This window comes from Typopeltis vanoorti, chromosome 8 (genome assembly GCF_054136105.1).
Source record: "Typopeltis vanoorti isolate ZY-2024b chromosome 8, IOZ_Tvanoo_1.0, whole genome shotgun sequence".
Taxonomy (NCBI): domain Eukaryota; kingdom Metazoa; phylum Arthropoda; class Arachnida; order Uropygi; family Thelyphonidae; genus Typopeltis; species Typopeltis vanoorti.
In genome coordinates this window covers 71418395-71439052 of record NC_143556.1, presented here as the reverse complement: position 1 = coordinate 71439052, position 20658 = coordinate 71418395, and the positions used below count along the sequence as shown (strand labels likewise).

At 37.6% G+C, this 20658-nt stretch overlaps 1 protein-coding gene across 1 annotated transcript in view; it reads right to left on the bottom strand.

Moving 5' to 3' along the window:
- rt (Protein O-mannosyltransferase rt) overlaps window positions 1-16589 on the bottom strand; it is a 375338-nt gene extending 358749 nt beyond the window's left edge. Inside the window, exon 1 of the mRNA XM_090396396.1 lies at window positions 16302-16589. Within this exon, the coding sequence (XP_090252522.1) occupies window positions 16302-16589 (288 nt within the window). The remainder of the gene's footprint in view (window positions 1-16301) is intronic.
- Window positions 16590-20658: the final 4069 nt, after the last annotated feature.

The following is a 20658-nucleotide window of genomic DNA, read 5'->3' as shown; positions in this document are numbered from 1 at the left end:
AATTATTCATATTTTAGTACTTCCTTAGTTTAGATCCCAGAATACCTTCTGTAAGACTGACTTAAAATTTCTAAAATTTGGCAGCGAGGTACTGGAATACAGATCCATTTTCACAGGCGAGTTTTCGGAGACAAGTGGAAAGTGAATTGTCAATGCATTAACAAAATTTTCATGAAACTCAGTTTAAGATGTCAAAGTAAAAGAAAGATTTTCCTTGAACATAATGTTAAAATAAATAAATGGCTTTTCCAAAAGAATTCTCAACCACTAAGAGAGATCATAAAACCCCAAGCACCTCCTCCCCCCCCACCTTCAGGACTGAGGTAAGGTAGTACAACACTGGGCAACTCGTAGCAAAGGTGGACCAAGCTAACATCACCCCTATCTCAGTATCTCCCATAATGCAGTCGCCTCTGGGCGATTGACTAAGGTAGTTTTTTTTACACTACCCAGACCGGTTTCGACCTTTATTGAGGTCTGACGAGACCTCAATAAAGGTCGAAATTGCATAACAATTTCGCATAACATTATACATAATGTTAATGCATAACATTATACATATCCGCAAGGAGATGTGTAATGGGAGATACTGAGATAGGAGTAATGTTAGCTTGGTCCACCTTTGCTACGAGTGTAACCTTACCTCAGTCCTGAAGATATTTTCAGGTGCAAACTTTGTTTGCTCACACTTGGATAAAGGATTAAACTAAATTTATTATAGTCTAACCAAGTGAAAAATAAACTTCCAACATCTTTCTCTAAATCCAGAGTAATTTAATAAAAAGGTGGCACACCTTTTGGCAACTCCTATAGGTAAAGATGACCCTCTCCATTGCTTCTGCCTTGGTATCTTCACTTCTGGGCCTGGCTCCCACTGACAAGACCTCAATAAAGGTCGAAACTGGTCTGGGTAGTGGCCCTTCCCTTAATGCATAACATTATACATATCCACAAGCAGATGTGTTTTTGCATTATGGGAGATACTGAGATAGGAATGACATTAGCTTGGTCCACCTTTGCTACGAGTTGCCCAGCGTTCTACTACCTTACTTCTGTCCTGAAGATATTGTCAGGCACAAACTTTGTTTGCTCACACTTGGATGAAGGATTAAACTAAATTTATTATAGTCTAACCAAGTGAAAAATAAACTTTCAACATTATGTTCCATGATTGCCCTATGTTCCCATAAACCTAAAAAGTAACAATATTTTGCAAATCCTACTTGCAAACTTAGTGGCTACACCTTTACATTGTTAGAAAAATTCCAATAGCTGTCTTGTTATTGCTTTAATCAACCTGGACATGTTTTAAAGGATACTTTATACTTAATGCATGTACAAGAGATATGAAAGGTTTCCATTTACCATTAGTCAGTCGCCTCTGAGCGATTGACTAAGGTAGTTTTTTCTGATTTCTGGAATGCAAAATATGAGGAAAGGTTAAGAAGATGTAATTTACAGAGTCCAGTGGATAGGAGGAAGAGGAGTGATATGATAGAGACCTACAAGTTAGTAAGGGGGTTGTTATAGGATCAGTGCTGAAGTGGTTTTACAGAAAACAGTTGGAGATCAGGGGAGAACCAGAGGTCATCCCTGAAAGCAGTATAAGAAGGGTGCGAGCAGGGGAGTAAGAAGCAAATTTTTTGCAAGCAAATTTGTGAATGATTGGAATACCCTGCCTGAGAGGGTTTGTCTGCAGAGAATTTGAGTGTAAGGCATGGTATGATGAGCTGTGTGTGTGTATACGACAAAAAGGACCTCCTAGATGAGCCTTTGACTCCATGGAATCTTAAGGTAATAATAATAATATTATGCAAGAAAACTGCTTTGAAGCTTTTGTTATATTAGATGTGGACTCAACTACAATCAAGATAAAAACTTTAAATAACTTTAATATTCTACATTTCAACCTTTACATAAGGTCATCTTCGAGAATGTATGCATGCGGGTGTGTGTGTGTATTTGATGCAACAGAATTAGCTATGTGACATAGCTAATATATGACAATATTATGCAAGAAAACTGATTTGAAGCTTTTGTTATTATTATTATTATTACGTGACAACTCCAGGGAGCCCAAGGACTCATCGTGGGAGGGCACACTACTCTACTTCGCTAAATACATCTTATCCTCACCACTACTAATTAATTATCCAACTACGACACTACTGCCATCAACAGTATTTTTTGTCTCTGTAAATTGTGTGTATTCTGAAGGCCGATTTGTCTGTATTAGATGTGGACTCAACTACCATTTGAGATAAAAACTTTAAATAACATTAATATTCTACATTTCAACCTTTACATTAAGGTCACCTTCAAGAATGAATGAATGAATGAGAGAGAGAGAGAGTGGGTGAGTGTGTGTGTGTGTGTGTGTGTGTATTTTTGATGCAAAGCACTTAGTTATATGACATAATTAAATAAATGTAATCACTAGAAGACAAAGAGATACCAAAATAGAAAAAATACTATTATATTATTTGAGTGCATGACTGGTTTCCTTTTCTTAAAAAACTTCATCAGGTGCATAACATGAGAGAAAAATACAAAAATATACATTACAAGAGAAACAACAGCTATAAATTAACTTGCAAACATATTGCTGACATTTGAAGGCATTCATATTATGCACCCAATGAAATGTTCTAAGACATTCTAAATGTTCTGTGGACTCATAAACAGTATTTTTTCTCTTTTGGTATCACTCAGCTTCTAGTCATTAAATTTATTTAATTAAAACACACACAATGTTTTTTTTTTTTTTGTAAAAAAAAAAAAATAATAAAAAAAAATAAGTGCCGGTATTCATTCTTTGCTAGCAGGAAAAACTGAAGATTTAAAGAATATGAAAAGAAAACTAGAAAAGCATTTACCCATTTTGTTACTTCATAGTGTGATAACATTTTCTTTCTTAAAGATAGTAGCTGTTGCTATCTACTTTCTCCAAAACAGGCAACTTCATGGTTTAAACTTCAATGTTTGCTCATTCCTTAGAAATCTTCATGCCAATCTTCTTTTCCACTTTAAGTTATTTCCACTCGTTTACATAATGCACAGGGCACGCCGGCCATATGTGAAATGTGTGCGATGCACACAGGCACCAGGATAGTAAAGGCATCAAAGAGGAGGAAATACTTTTCAAAAAATTTTTTAAGTAATTTTTTTATTGGAGGGGGGGGGGATAGAGGCACCAACTAAAGTTTTGCACACAGGCACCGGACACTACTGATGCACCCCGGATAATGCACATGCAAGCAGAGCCATCATAACCCACTAAGCAACTAAAGCAAGACACCTTGAAAAAATTATATATTTTCTTGAATTTAGGAGCAGCATATATACCAAAACAACAGTTCTGCATCTGTCTCTTATTTTGTTAATTTACCAGTTATACTTCACATAAGTCTTTTTTTTTGATCAACAGTCCAACAATTTGGCCATTATTCTTTGTTGTTGGATGCTAATATCATTGTGAACAAAAACAGTCTTTGACACAGCTTCTGTAGTAAACTCTTCACTCATTTTCTCACTTGTTTTTAATTTCTTAACTGTGGAAGGGTTAGCTAGCTCTAACACCCTTGCTAACCACACTCTTGCCCAGTTTCCATGGATGGCCCCTAGTCCTCCCACCACCAGTCCTGTTCTCAAAAATATCCTGAATTAATCTTATAGAAACCCTTCAGTAATTTGAATGTCTCAATCATATCACCCCTTTTCTCATATCAACCAATTTCTGCAACCCACAAATCTTCAACCTGTTCTCATAAGGTTCATTCCATAGACCTGCTATCATCTTGCTCACTCGCCTCTGGATCCTCTCCACCTCCTCTCCCATCAAGAAGAAACCCTGGCGCCCAAGGGTTGAAAAAACTAGTATTCCTTTTCATTTTTTACTTTACAGTTCAAGACAATTTTTTTGCATTTTTCTTCTTAGATGAACAGAAGATCTGCTAATGTTGGATAAAACTTAGTCAAATAATTTACTTAACATGTTTGCAATGGAAAGAGACAAATAGACTCATGTAGTACTTTACCTTCAGGCAGGACATGAAAGCACTCAACAAATGAGTATTTGTTGAGTGCTTTCTGTGTACTTATCAGGTGTATATACTGGAGTTTGGTAGTGCACTGCTCAAAACAATTAGGGGATATTTTAATTTCTGTTGGATAATTATAAATATCTGCAAAATAATTATAACTATTGGGCACTTTATACATGAATAAATATTTCTTACATATGGATAGGGTGCAATTGATGAGATATTGTTTAAATAATCGATATTTATTACAAATTTAACAAATCATACATTTTAGCGTGAAATAATTTTAACAAGAATAACAACAAGAATATCAATTGTTTTGAGCAGTATAGAATGAAAATGACCCTATATAATGAAACATCTTCCCCTACAAGTACATACTACATAGATGCAAACAAAACAAAGGAAATGTTTTACTGCAGCACTAAAAACAGCACACAGTCAGTGAAAAATGGAGTAATATTTAGTATAATTAAAAACAACTGGAATGAACAACATACTGCCATAGTTGCAAACCAAACAAAGTAAAAGTTTTATTGCAGCACCACAAATACAGTACAGTATTGCTTGAGGCATAACTTGCACGAGACAAAGCCTGGAGGGCACATGTTAATAACATAAACATAAAACTAATTTAAAATTCTACAGTTATAACAAATATCTTAAAATATGCATAGTAAAAATGCAAATTTCATTAAATAACTAAGCTTATTTCAATACTACATAAACACGTAAAAAAATTAATGAATATTACAAATTTCTAAATGTACTGCATCCATATATCACATGTCACTGTTTACTAGATGTGCCAGTATGTCGTATCATTGCATACCATCCCAAAACAACTAGCACTATACTATTGTAAGCTACATCTTATCCAAAATTAATTAACCAGCCTAGCCTGAACTCTTAGCTGAGATGAGAATCCAGAACTGAAATAAAAGGACTCAAGACAGAAAGGGATGGAAAAAGTTGGTACATGCAGCAAAGAGCCTTGGAGGTTTAGCAAGCTCAAGAAGCAGCCTAACCACAAGATTAAATAAAAATAAATTATATAAATAAAATAAAAAATAACTAATTACATCAGCCAATCAAAAAACTCTTCTTGCTGACATCCAGCTATTAAGCCCCTACAGTTTGTCTTGCCACTTTGTATTAATTATAGGACTTTAGGTCTTCCTATATCTCTTGTTCCATCTTTGTAACTGATGCATGTCTATGCACACATTTAATGCCAGTTTATTAATCCCTGAAGATGCCAACTTAACTTTTGCAAAATATAGGAAGTAATAATTAAATTATTTTTAGTTATCTAGTCTACGTTGTTAATTTCCTTAAACAACATGATGCTGTTTCATGAAGGTTTCGCAAGTTTCGTTACATTTTCTTTTATATCACATTCTTGTTTAATGCAATAGTTGTGTGCCTTTCCAATCAATGCTATATCTGCTGAGCACGACTGGAAATGCCTGTTGCTTTATGGCAGCATGATAAAATCATGCTTCCCAAGTGTGAGGATTAACAATGCTAATAAGGCTATTTAGGATGTAGAAAGGCAACGTGAAAATGTTGATTGTTCTGGGATATGAATGATGAGCAACAAATATGGTATGAGATAGAGAGAGCATGAAAGAGTAATTGAAAGAAGCAAAATAGAAGAGTGAGAGAGAGTAAAGATAAGTCTACTGTCATGGTATGAGTAAGTTGAGAAGGAGGACTTCATTGCAAATGAGTCAACGAGTGTTTGATGGACAAAAGGACTTACATGGGTTTGGATTTGAATGGATTTGGTGTTTGGAGAATGAAAAAACTCCTGTTGAATGGGATGAGATTGAAGATTCAAAATCATGGAAACTAGAACCATGGAGGAGGGGGGGGGAGCAGGTAAGTATGCAGGTACTAGTGAGGCATGAATGTGAGAATGAACAAAAATTCTTTACAGTGGCACTGGTTGTAATAAATGGGAAGAGTACAGTTATTATAAAAGTATAAGGCAGCTGTGGTCCTAGAGATAATTGCACTTCATGTACACCAATGCCAGAAGCATTCAAAACAAGAAGGAAGAAACAATAAGATGAATGTGAGAGGTATAGCATTTTCAGGGAGGATAGTTATTTCTGATGACCAGCAGTCAAAAAGATTCAGTTGGAGGTCATCATTGCACATAGACACAGGAAATAAAGTAAACTTTATTCGCCAAATATTTCAATCTGAAATTTACAACTCATCAACAGTAGCAGGAAGGCTAGTAGTACAAGGTAGAACGTCAACAATGGATTATTTAAAAACAATACCAGCCACATGATGGTATAAAAGAACAATGAAGAAGCAAGGCCTTAGCTCTCTCCTTAAATAAATGTTGAAATCTGAAACTGCATTGATGGAGTAAAAGTGTTCTAGACCAGAAGATTCTGGAGTCAGTGTCAATTCCATGTTGTGCAAGGACAGATTTCTAAGACATTTTATTAACAATGTAGGACTGGTGTTCTTGCAGAACATTGTCAGTTTGTTCAAAAGAAGAAAAATGGCAATGACAAGGAACTTGGAAAACTCCAGGCAGAGAAAGAGGAAATCATTTAGTTAAGTGTTTCATTAAGTGTGAGGTCTGTTATATGTATTCTTTCGATTAATAAATGATTTGTGGATATTTGGTGAGGATCGAAGGAGGGCAAAGTGTGATCTGAACGAGGAATTGATGAATGCAAATATGAAATTGAAATTGATGACAGAAAGTGCTAGTAGCGAGATTTGAAAGAGAGGAAAAAAATGTTAAAAAACCAGTAAAAAAGAAAATGAGCGATTTGAAAACCGTAACGGAAGTTAAAAGGGACAAAAGTGAGGTGAGAGTAGCGGAAGGAAATGAAATTGAGAGAACGAATGAAACTAGAAATGGCGTGACGAAGAAATCGAAAAAATGGATGATAGTGAAAAAAGAATGAATGATAGCGAAAGTTCAGCGCATGTTGGACCAAAAGTACGGAAACAAAGAAAGATGAATGAGTGTGAAAATGGGAAGAATGATAGCGAAAGTTGGATGCATTTGGGACCAAAAATACGGAAACAAAGAAGGATAAATGAGAGTGAAAGTGAGAAGAGGGGATTGAGAGTTAGAAAGTTAGAAAGACTGAATGATAGAGAGAATGTGGTGCGAGATTCGGAAGTTGAACTGGATTGGATGAGGCAAGAAATGAAATGGATGCGGAATGAAATTAAGAAAATTCGGGTAAAAACTATTAAAATAAATAATGATAGCATGAAAGAGTTAACGAAAGATGAGCGAGAGGCGTTGTATGGTGACTCCATTATTAAAGGTGTGCTGGAGGATAGACTGCACAAGGTATGTTTTCCAGGCGCTAAAATGAGTAGAGTGATTGAGGCATTGGATATGAAGCAGGAGTGAGCAAAAGAGTTAATAGTATTAATAGGTACGAATGATTTGAGAGAGGACAAAGAGTGTGTCAGAATAGATATCAGGAGGCTGCTTAGAAGTATAAAAGAGAATAGCGTGATATGAAGGGTAGTTAGCGTGTTGCCTAGGTATGACTGTAGTGAAATGAGGCAGAAAAGGATTATGAATGATATGCTGGCTGAAATGTGTGAGATGGGAGCACAGTTTGTTAATGTGTGGAATGGGTTTGAGGGATGAAGTGAGCTGTATGGGAGTGATGGACTGCATTTGAGTGGTTATGGTGTGAGTCGCTTGGAGAGACTGCTACTGGAAGGTAGAGAAGTGAATAGAGAGAATGAATCAGATCGAGTGGGAAGTGATGTGGAAGAGTGGGAGAGTAAGACAGGAGAGATTGAAGAGGTGGTTATGAATGGGGAAGTGAGTGGTATGAGTATAGAAAATGAGAGAATGGGTGTGCAAGAGGAGCAGGGAAATGGGGAGGCTCAGGGTGGGCAGGGGTACACAGCATGAGAAAGGTGGTTGCTCCAAGAGGAGGTGAGCATGTGTAGGCAGGAAAGGAATGGGATGACCAGGGATCAAGAGGAAACAGTTGGAATTGAAAAGGGTTTTAAAATGAAGAAGCAGAAAGGGAAATGGCCCTGGTCGAGCATGGAGAGATCACATCGAGCGAGTGGTATCAGTGAAACTAGCTGTAGATCCAGAAATGAACTGTTGTGTTTGTATACAAATGCTAGAAGTATAAGAAACAAGGCAGTTGAAATGGTTGCACTAATCGCGTCTGTTCGCCCAAAGATTGTCGGAATAAGTGAGACATGGTTGGAAGAAGATGACATCCTGACAGGAATAGAGATGGAAGGGTATGATGTGTTTCATGAGGACAGAAGGGATAAAAAGGGAGGGGGTAGTGCTATTGATGATAGAGAAAGAGTTATGTCCATATAAGGTAGAGATACAAGAGGGAAATAGTGCCAGTGGTTTTGAGGCAGTATGGTGTGAGATAGAGGAGAATGGAATCAAATACTTGGTGGGATGTTGTTATAGACCAGGTAATGTGGATGGTGGTGATTTTAATTATGGCAATATAGACTGGAATGATGAGATAGCAACTGGAAGCAAAGAAAATGAGTTTCTTGAGTTTATGAGGGATAACTACCTCAGACAGTATGTAACAGAGGGCACATGAGGATTGAGGGTCCTGGATTTGGTCATCTCATCAGAGGATGTAATTATAAATGAGGTGTCTAATCATCCACCAATTGGTGAGAGTGACCATGAGGTGATTACCTGGGTGGTTGCCGGCAGTGTGAGGACCTCTGTGAGAAAAGGGTATATGTGGAACTAAAAGTTCCACATATACCCATATAAAGGGGGGGGGGGTGATCATGAAGAGCTCAGCAGACAGCTTGCAGGTGGTGTAGTGTGGAATGAGGAGTTAGCTGGAAAAGAGATCAATGCAGCTTGGGGGATTTTCAAAAACTGTTTAGTAGATGCAATGTCTAAATGTATTCCAAGGGTGAGAAGGTTAAATAAGGCGGGTGTGAGATGGATGAATAAAGAGATTAAGCATGTGATACAGAAAAAGAGGGCATTGTGGAGGTAGCATAAGAAAAGTGGAAATAACCAATTCCATGAGGTCTACAAAGACCAAGCAAGGAGGGTGACTTGGTTGGTGAGGGTAGCTAAAGAGAGGTATGAACAGCAGTTGGCTAATGAAGCCAAAAAGAATCCTAAGGAGTTCTTTCGATATGTAGCTAGCAAAAGAAAGAATGATTATGGAAGGATGACATTGATTGGAGAAAATGGTATAAAGACAGCTGATGCAGAATGTGTGGTGGAGATACTTAATGAGCAGTTCATAAAGATCTTTCAATCTTGTGAATGTGACTTCATGGAGGGATTGAGAGCAGTTGATGATGGGGAGGAGAGACTGACTGTAGGTGAGCAAGAGGTGTATGGGGAGTTGAGTAAACTAGATGTTAATAAGGCTGTGGGACTTGATAATATATCACCACGTATTCTGAAAGAATGTGCCAGGGAGTTGACACGTGCCTTGACGTTTTTTTTTAATATGAGTCTTGCACTCGGTCAAGTTCCTAAGGAGTGGAAGGAAGGCAAGATTGTGCCATTTCATAAAGGAGGTGAGCGAACTCAAGCATCAAACTATAGGCCTATCTGTGTGTCAGGTTAAGTTGTTGGAGAAGCTTGTGAGAACTAGGATCCAGAGTTGGGTTGATAACAATGGCATTATCTTTGATGGACAGCATTGGTTTGCTAAAGGGAGGTCATGTTTTAGTAATCTACTTACTTACTTATAATAAAGTTACTACTTCCTTGGACAGAGGAAAAGGATACACAGTAATATACTTGGATTTTGCAAAGGCTTTTGATAGAGTACCTTATGATAGGTTGACAGTCAAACTAGAGCAGATGGGGTTGGATATTAGATTGGTGCATTGGATTGGAGGCTGGCTATCCGATAAGTATCAACAAGTTGTGTATGGGGGAGAGATATCCATGAAAAGAAAAGTCACTAGTAGAGTGCCTCAGGGGTCTGTTTTAGGTCCATTGCTGTTTAACTTGTATATTAATGATATAGGTGAAGATTTGGATGGAGATATTCAGTTGTTTGCAGATGACGCAAAGTTGGGATGAACTATGAAGTGTAGTGAAGATGTTGTGGTCTTACAGGAAGACTTGGATAGATTGAGTGATTGGGCAAGGAAATCGGGATGTGAATTCAATGTTGTAAAATGTAAGGTTTTAAAATTTGGAAAACAAAGATTGGATGCAGAATTTATGCTTAGTGAGAATATATTGTAGGTAGAGGAAATAAGAGATCTGGGGGTGATAGTGGATAAGGATCTAAAATTTAGGGGACACATCGCCAAAATTGTGAAGACAACACAAAGGCTTCTGGGAATGATGCAGAGGACACTGATGTGTAAAAGTAGAGAGATTCTTGTTCCATTGTATAAGGCTTTGATTAGGCCACACCTGGACTATTGTGCCCAGATTTGGCCACCAGGTTTTCAGAAGGATGAAGAGATGTTGGAAAGGGTCCAAAGGAGAATGACTAAGGTAGTTTCTGACCTCTGGAATGTCGAGTATGAGGAAAGATTGAGAAGATGTAATTTGCAGAGTCTGGTGGACAGGAAGAAGAGGGGAGATATGATAGAGACCTACAAGTTGGTAAGGGGTTGTTATAGGATGAATGCTGGAGAAGTTTTACAGAGAATAGTGAGAGATCAGGGGAGAACCAGAGGTCATCCCTGGAAGCTGTATAAAGAGGGTGTGAGAGGCAGGTTTTTTCCCTGCAGAGTTGTGAATGATTGGAATGCCTTGCCTGAGAATGTGGTATCTGCAAAGAGTTTGAATGTGTTTAAAACATGGTATGATGAGCTGTGTGTGTGATATAAGGACTTCCCAGATGAGTCTTTGACTGCATGAGGTCTTGGGGTGGTAATAATAATAATAATAATTTATCTTCAGTCAAGGGAAACCATGAGAGAAGATTTGGAATTTGATTTGATTGTTATGGCACAAAGACATCGAAGGTCATACTGCGTGCCAGGACACAGGTTTACAGCAGTACATATGGTAAACAGTTGAGCAGTTAGTAGGACAATCATAAACATCCATGCCCTTGGTGGGATTCGAACTTGCAGCCTCGTGGCTGGAGAGCAGGTATGCTAACCACTCAGCCAACCAGGCAGTCATGAAGGAAGAATGTTGAACTGCTTTAATATAGGTACATAAGTTAACATACTTAGAAAAATTAAAGACAGAAAACTTAAATTTACATGAAATAAATTTTTAGCTGCAAACTTTTTGCCTGAGTATGATAAGCATCCTTAGTACATCGATAATGGAACATAATATAAAATTATAATAAAAGAATCAATTTCAAAAAAGCTCCACTAATTTAAATGAAATTATTACATATTATAATATAATAATAATCAGGAATTTGCATAAAAATGATACAATAAGACTTCCCATAAAGAGGATAACCGATGGTCATCAGATCAGTTTAAGTTCAGTCAGTGAAGAAAAGTCGCGACTTTTTTTTTTATAAAAGTGCTCTATAAGGAATCTATTTCTATGTAAATGCTTAGTTTTCTTCCAAAAAATTTTACATTTAGTCAAGATGGCATGTTCTGATAGGCCAGACTGTTTCGGTTTGTGGTACTGGACGTAAGATTTATAATCTTCATGACAGATGGCTGCTGATCTTCCAGACTGTCCAAAGTCTACCAGATACCAGTGCATGGGATCTGGTAGACACCATAATTTAAATGTCGTAACCAGTTCTTCTGCATTTCTCTAAATGAAGCTCATGACACACTGAGTGAAATATATAGGAGTAATAAATTCTATCTGCCTGAGTATATATGGCCTGGCACATATAGCCAGATAAATAAAAATTTCATTCTTCCTTCATGTAAAGTGCAGGCACTCCATGAGAAAACAAATGGTAAAATATTTGTTGCATTTTTTGCACATAGGTGAGTCATCAGCCCCCAGTAAATAAGAAAGTCTACGATGACTGTAACCTATGCAGAGCCTAGAAAGATCAACTTCCTCTTTTCTGTTTCTACATTGACAAGACTAACAATGCTTAATTTCAGGCTTAATCACATGCAATTTGTCAGTGTTTCCTGCCACAATTGCAATTGGATAATAAGCTTCAATCATATAAACTATCTGTAGTTTTCACTTCCACTCTACTGGTGCAGAACATCAGTAGAGTGGAAGTGAAGGAGGCCATGAAGAGGATGAAGAATGGAAAATCGGTAGGCCCAGACAGGATTCCAGTGGAGGCCTGGAAGGCACTGGGGAAAGAGCGAATTGACTTGCTGTCGGACCTGTTCATGAAAGTTTGCCAACAGGAAAATATACCTGAGGAATGGAGGGAAAGTACTTTTGTCCCCATCTACAAGGGTAAAGGGGATGCACAAGACTGCAAGAATTACAGAGGAATAAAGTTAATGTCCCACACAATGAAAATCCTAGAAAGGGTTCTTGATGGAAGATTGAGGAAGGAGGTGGAGATTACAAAGGAACAATTTGGCTTCATGCATGGTAGATCAACAACAGATGCTATCTTTGGTTTACGGCAGATGATGGAAAAGTTTCAAGAGAAACAATGGGAGCTACATCTGGTGTTTATTGATCTGTAGAAAGCATACGATAGAGTGCTAAGGCAAGACGTCTGGAGTTATCTGAGGAAGAAGGTGGTACCGGAGAAATATGTCATGTTGGTGCAGGAGATGTACAGAAATGTGAAGACGAGTTCGAACCTGTCTGGGACAGACGGAAAGTTTTCAAGTAACAGTTGGCTTGCATCAAGGGTCAGCATTAAGTCTGTTTCTGTTTAATATTGTGATGGAGGTGGTGACAGAGGAGGTGAGAGAAGACGCGCCTTGGACAATGTTGTATGCAGATGACGTCTTGCTGTGTGCAGATTCGAGAGAAGAAGTGGCAGCTAAACTGGAAAGATGAAATACTGGAAGAGAGAAGTATGAGACTGAGCAGAAGTAAGACAGAGTAGATGGGACTTTAGATACTTAGGTTCAACAGTGGAAGAAAATGGAAGGGCTGAGAAGGAAGTAGGATGCAGGATACAAGCAGGTTGGAGGAACTGGAGAGAGAGAGATGGCTGGAGTGCTATGCGATAAGAGGGTGCCAATCAATCTGAAAGGCAAAATCTATAGGACAGTAGTGAGGCCAGCTATGACATATGCTATGCAAACTGTGGCCCTGAGAAAAATTAAAATCAGTAGGATGGAGGTAGCAGAGATAAGAATGCTTAGGTGGATGTGTGGTGTGACCAGAAAGGATCGTCTGAGAAATGACTATGTGAGGGGAACAGTGAAAGTTACGAACTTAGGCGCGAAGATACAGGAGGCAAGGTTGAGATGGTTTGGTCATGTGATGAGGAGGGAAGAAAAACATGTGGGAAGAAAGGTCATACAGATGGATGTGCAAGGAAGGAGGAAGCGTGGACGGCCAAAGAAGAGATGGAGGAAGCTGGTAGAAGAGGACTTGAGAATGAAGAACTTGGATGTGGTGACAGCCCAAAACAGGAGGATGTGGAGGAGACTCATCATTAACAGCAACCCCACTTAAGTGGGACAAGCTGCAGAAGAAGAAGAAGCCTATATATGAGACTATCAAACAGTGCATGGAAAACGTATCAGCTGATGTAGCATATGCATCTACAGTCTCATTTCCTTTCATTCCACTGTGGCTGGGAATTCAGAACAACCAAATCAAAATTAAGGTTCTTCAAAGCATTGGATGTGGATGTAACAAAGGAAGGGGGAAAACCTGTAAAGAACTCAATGAATCTGTATAAATCGTACATTTTTCATAGCAGTTTTATTTTATGTGCATAAGTGCAAGCTGAATGACATGCAACTCTGTCTTCAAGAGTGTTGGTGAATAAGGACTCAAAACTAACCATTAAATCTGATGGTCAAAGAGACAAATTCCTCACTTTTAGCAAAAAACCCAAACAGTTTCTTATTTGGTGAATTTGGCAGTTTAGTAGCTGGGATAAAAACTTAGCTATGTAATGTTGCACTCTCCAGTTTGGTGGAGAGGCACATCTCTCCTCCCAGTGAAAAACAAAGACGAAAAGTGGGTATTCAACATATCAGGATGAAATTCTTGTTCTATCAAAAGGACATGATCTTGTTATAGTTATCAAAAAACCATATTCAGATTTCCTCCACAATACTGAACATAATTTATCCAATCTCCCCAGTGATGATGCTAACATTTTTCATTTAGCATTTTCCTCTATACTACTTAATGTCAAATTTTCTCCCTTCTAACATTTCATCAGTAAAATTTAAAGCCTGATGGTCACTATGATGATAAGCCATCTCACCAATACCAAAGCTATTATTGCCATGGATTCTGCTGAATATAGAAGAAAAATATCACTCCTACTTATCAAGAAATTGACCACAACTCCACAAATAGCCAATTAAAAAAAACTAAATTCACTGCTTGATTAACACACGAGTCTTGATTAGAGATACTAAGGATAAACTAAAGATCTACTTTGCTTGCTCCACATTTTTATAGTCTACCTTAGACCACAAAGAAGGTGTTAAATTCCCATTATTTCTCAACTATTTTCTTATTGGTTTGAACTGAGTTTATTTTCCAAGTTTCTTTGACAGTTTTTCTCTTAGCTTCTTCTCAAGTATGTAATTCATAAATAAACCTTCAAATTCTATCTTCATAGGGTTCTACAGATCAACGGTCATCTTTATCACTTCCCTCTGGATCTGCTCTACCATCTCCTCTTCCACAAAAGAAACCAAAGCAACCAAATCTGATCACAGTAGTAGTCCAAATGTGGTAGTATCAAACTTTATAAAGGTGAATAACTTCCTTATCTCTATGTACTGGTGTGCTTTTTTAACAACCGAGTGATCACTGTGGTTCACAAGAGTGCAAGGACCAGATTTTTTGCTTGGCAATGGTAATTTAGTTGAATTGTATTATTTTGAAATTGCTATAAAAACAGTGGCTGGAGAACAAAATTAACACTGTCCAGTTAGCAAGATGAAAAAATCATGCTGATTCCATATGGAATGGTGAATGCGAGGAACAGGTTGTCAAAAGTGCCTGTGGGTGCTGTATCAGTGAATGAAATTAAGGGACATATAACAGGCACTGTGTGCCAATTATACTTCCTAAAGTATGTAAATAATGGATAATGTAAGTCTCTTGCAAGTCTTCAGACTCCACTAGTCACTTACCTTCTCTGAAATATTCTGCACCATCATATATTATTCTTTGATGTCAATATGCTCATTCATTTTACATTTTTCTTGCCCCCTATAGCATTTTATCAAATCATCTTGCCCTTATAGTAAGATTTGATTTTATCAAATCAAAAATTTTCCTCATCTAACTTATCAATACCTTTATCACTGCTTTCAAGATTCTGATCAGTCTATAATTCGCTACCTGTCTTGAGCCTCCTTTATCTAATGAAATTGTTTTGTCCTCTTTCTACTCCTATTGGATCTTATCAGGGCTGAGAAAAAACAATTTGGTCAGAGTCACTGCCATTCATTTTTCTCATAACAAATGGATTGATATCCAATTCAATCCCAGGATTCACACTGATTTTCATATCCTAAGCACTTGTGTGTCACACAGGCAACTGCAATATCTCCACCTGAACGATATGCAAAGCCATCACTCAGTAACTCAAATTATTTCTTGTACTTCTGTCACCACACCTCTTTATCATCAGTTCCTTAAACCTATCTTTCCATAACAATTATTCCTTTTACTTGCTACAGAGTAAAAGAACTCCTTGGGCTTTCCTTCAGCCTGCTTGAGTAATGTTCTCCCTTAACATAATTTTGCACTGTTATAAGACTTGTCACCTTCTTGTGTGCTACATAATGCTCAATGAGCTTACCACCTTTCTCTTTCTATACCACTCCACAATTTCATCATTATTTTAAAGTCTCCTGTTTTCAGGATAACTTAATATTTATTTAACTAATGTATTACTCTAAAATAATAATAACAATAAATAAATAAGTGGATGATTTTCAAAGATAAACAATCTAATAAAACGACATTTCAAATAATCAAAACCTTCCAGATACATAGTAGTATAAGCACAAACGCATTCAAACAAATTAGTAATATTTGACCACTGCTCAATGTCTCAACTGTTTTTTTTTTTTTTTAATGCTAAAATATCACGGCACGCACTCAACTAAAATATGTTTTCGTGTCTTCAAACGATATATAGAAATAATGGAACCACGAGTGGATTAATAAATAAATAAAGTCTAAAAACTTCTTACGATGTCTCCAATTAACATTGGCTGTTTCAGTCCATTAAGTCGTTTTTCCTTCCGCATCTTATCTGTTTCTGTCAGATGCGAATCGGGTAAAGAATCCGTATCTTCAGATACCTCGCTGGTGACAGGTGCATCCTTTTCTGACACGTCGCCATCCACCTGCAAGCCATGAGGATTTGTAATGTCATTTGAACTCGAAGGATTCCAGCGATTTTGTCCACTAATCTCTTTAACAGAAACGTCGACTCTGTTTTTCCTTCCCCCTTTGACGTTCTTCTCCTTACTATCCATTTTTTTTTTAGTTAAACGAAGAATTATTCATGTATACTACATTTCTACTTACTATAACAGCACCCATTACAAAAATCCGGTTCTCTTAAAATATACGCACAAAATTCATTGCCTAAGACCGCCATCTAGGGACTGTTTCGTTCATCTGACACGCTGCTATATTCTAACTACTGTACTGACTTGTGCTATACTTATCTATTCGAATAATTCCACAGTGCATCGTGTTCAACATATACAACTCATACAGTAACAGAAAATAAAGTCGTTGATATTAGCATTTGAACACCTATATTTTATAAGAAAAATGCACAAAGAAATATTAATCAAAACGAAAATACAATTGTGATGAACAAAGGATGAAAATTTGATCTAAAATTTGAAGTTGAACTGTGAATAGGTGAAGCTAGTGGCTGCGCGAGTCGTAACATATTTAATGTTAAAGACAGAATTAGAAATGCCAAAAGTAATCAACAAGTGGCTGAACATCTGTGTGGAAGAGAGTGGATAAAACTGGTGAATAATGTTCATAAATATTTTTTATATATATAGTTATGTTCATAAATCAATCGATTTCATTAAGGGGGATCGTGGATTTTGTGCTTGGCGATTTAGTGATTTTTATAAGATTCAGACTTGTTCAGAAATAAAATACTCACCAAAGGAGAAAGTGAATACCTAGGTTCTGCGATTCTGAAGAGAGGAGAGGAGATCTTTTTATGCCAAGACAAGATTTTCAAATGTATCCTCTTATCGGAAAATTTGAATAATATCTAGGTAGAAGTAAAAGAAAAAGTTCTCTCTCTCTCTCTCTCTCTCTCTCTCTCTCTTTGTCGATAAATAATGACAAAAATAAATAAACTCGTAGATTTTAAAAAAACTAAATAATTCTTCTACTTGTTTTGCTGTCTTTTGACTGACAGCATTTTCAGAAAGATTTATATGAACACAAAAAAAAGATCTAAACCCTTCGAAAAAGCCGTTATTTTGCAAATTTAAAAACGTAAGTAATCAAGCTGTGCGGTTAGCCTAGTGACTATGCGCTTCGCAACCATATCTCGTCGACAATGTGAGGAGCTTAAGAATCTTCCTCAGCCATAGTCAAGTCAGCCAGTCTTGGGTGTGGACAGCAGGGTTTTTTCCACCAGTTTATCTTAGTTTTTTCATCCCGCAAGCAGGCAAACCAGTCCTGTGAGCACACAGGCTACAGTCATAAGAAACTACCTTGCTTATAAACATTTCCCTAGTATGGTAGCATACAGCTACCCCCCCCCACACACACACACCACCCGTATGGCTGAGGAAATAGAAAAGAATAGAATCATTAGGCACATTATGCAGAGTCTGTCTATTGTTTATTATTCCCATGTGATACTTCCAAGACGTCCTTGGACTCATCGCGGGAGACCACATTATTCCACACTAAACTCATCCTCTCCCTTACTCAATCTTCTAGTTACACAACACTGCTACCATCAATACATTCAACAGATCAACCATCAACAATGTCTTCTACGGACCACCACCAATAGTGTATTTTATCAGTAAACTGTGTGTGTTCTCTTGGCGATTTGCCTGTATGAGGCATAAACATTCCGAGTTTCTAGAAGATAAAAACATACTTACATATGAGGTCAGCTAACTTACCTTTAATTGGTGGGGGCGGGGGGGAATCAATATAAAGATTACCTTGTCACAAGGAAAATAGAACTTGTCTTTTACAATCGAAGGCCGATCGTACCATCGTTCTTCTTCTTATTGTGCTACGGAGGTGCTCCAAACTTGTAAGTGTTTACACTTATAACGCTTCAGACTTGTAAGTTTCAAAACTTCTGTTATTAAATAATAATAAAAAACTGAGTTTTTATTTAGTCATAGATAACTAAAGAAATAATGAAAACTACAAGATTCACCACTAAAATTTGTAGCTTCTTCTAAGGAAAAAATACATAAAAATAAATTTAATAAATAATAAAATAAAATAAATGAAATTATAAACTAACATTATTAAAACAAACGGACCCAAAACGTGAAAAGTGTAAGGTCGCATGAGTTAGGCATTGTTCAGTACTGTGCACATGTAGTTGGCTGAAATGTTGAATTCTGACTTATGAAAAGATCTGATAAGCGATTTCCAAATATCATACAGAATAATACCTGATTCCTATTAAGTGTGCTTGCGAAAATGTAACTATAGTAGATTATTTAATATTGCAAACGATAAAGTTGTCTTCAATATAAGACAGGGAGCTCTTATGCCTGTCCCACTCAATGCTGTGGTGCAGGTAGGAAAGATGAAAACCACGCTCGAGTTGGCTCCTCTGGTGTTGTTGTTACGTCTCCCACGCGACCTTGCTGTCTTATTTCAAAACTTCTTGAAGTCTGGCCTATGTAAGAATGGTCACAAGATTGTTCATATTAAATGCTGAGACTTTTGACCAATAACTATAATTCCAGCAATGAGTATAAAAAAAATCAGCTAACGCCTTTTTATTCCTGTATATAGGGAGTAGGCGAGGCAGTTTAAGCCCTATCTAACTTTTGGAGACTGAGTGGGCAGTTCAATCTCAACTGGTACCCAATCAGAGATAGCTGGCCCAAGGCTATCACTAATTAAGCGGCACGTAGTGAAGAGAGACCGCTCAACAAGTGCTGCCATCTCATGGTCCCTAACCCTAATACTCGTATTTAATGTCTGAAATAATGTGGGTTCTACGGTCGATTTTCTTGAGTTTTACGGGACGAAAAACCCGAGTTTCCGGGTGAAAAAACCCGCTTGCCCGTGCCAGAGATCGACTAACTCGGGAACCGGTCAAAAAAAGGCTTAGAAAAATTTCTTCTAGTCGCCGACTAGATTCGAAACCAAGACGTCTTTCTTCGTGCGGTCAAGCACCGTGGTGTGCAAACGCCACATTCACTGAGCTAATAACAAAATTGATCATTTTTACCTAACACCAAGGGAGTGGAAACAGGGTAAAATTGTTCCACTGCATAAAGGTGGGTGATAAGGCTGTGCAAATTATAGGGAAATCTGTATATCTAGATTTGTGGTGAAGGTACTGGAGAGGTTGGTGAGAAGATGGATACAGAAATGGGTTGATAAAATTACTTATGTACTATAATAAGGTGATAAATACCTTGGAAATGGGGGGATGTATATACAATAGTGTACGAATACTTGGATTTTGTAAACGTTTTTAATAAACTACCACACCACACCACAAGCTGGTAAATAAATTGAAACAGACGAGACTGCATAACAGAATTCTGAGTTGGATCAGTAACTGGCTGTCAGACAGGTATCAAAAAATTGTCTATAGGAGTGCAGTATCCCAAAAGAGGAAGGTAACTAGTGGTGTAGCAAAGGGGGGTAGTTTTGGGACCATTGTAAGCTAATTTGAATGTTAGTATTGGGATGGGTTTAACTAGTGATATGCAGCTGTTTGCTGATGATGCAAACTTGAGAGAGCAAAGCAGAGTCAACTAGATGTTACGGCCTTACAAGGGGACTTGAATAGATTGCATGAATGAGCAGGTAAGCAGAACTATCAGTTCCATGTTATAAAATGCAAGTTTTTGAGATTTGATAAAAAATGATGGGATGTAAAGTTTACACTTGGTGGGGAAACTTTAACGGATATAGAGGAAATGAGATGCGATATCTAGGAGCAATGGTGCGGAGGACCTTGACATGCAGAAATAGAGAGGTTATGATGCCTTGATCAGGTCTCATATGGATTATTGCGCACAGATTTGGTTGCCTGGTTTTCATGGTGACTAGGATATGTTTGAAAGGGTCCAGAGAAGATTCACAAAAGTGGTCGGTGGTCTTTGGAATGTAAGCTGCAAAGCCTGGTGAATAGCAAGAAGAGGGGGGGGGGATATGATTGAGACATATAAGCTAGTCAGGGGTTGTTATCAGGTTGACATGAAAGATATTTTTCATACAGTGGGAAAGGGGGCGAATAAAACAAGTGGCCATCGCTGGAAACTGTATAAGGAGGGTGTGCATGTGCAGAGGAGTCAGGAGAGATTCTTTGCATGGAGAATGGTTTTGGTGAGTGGAATGCAT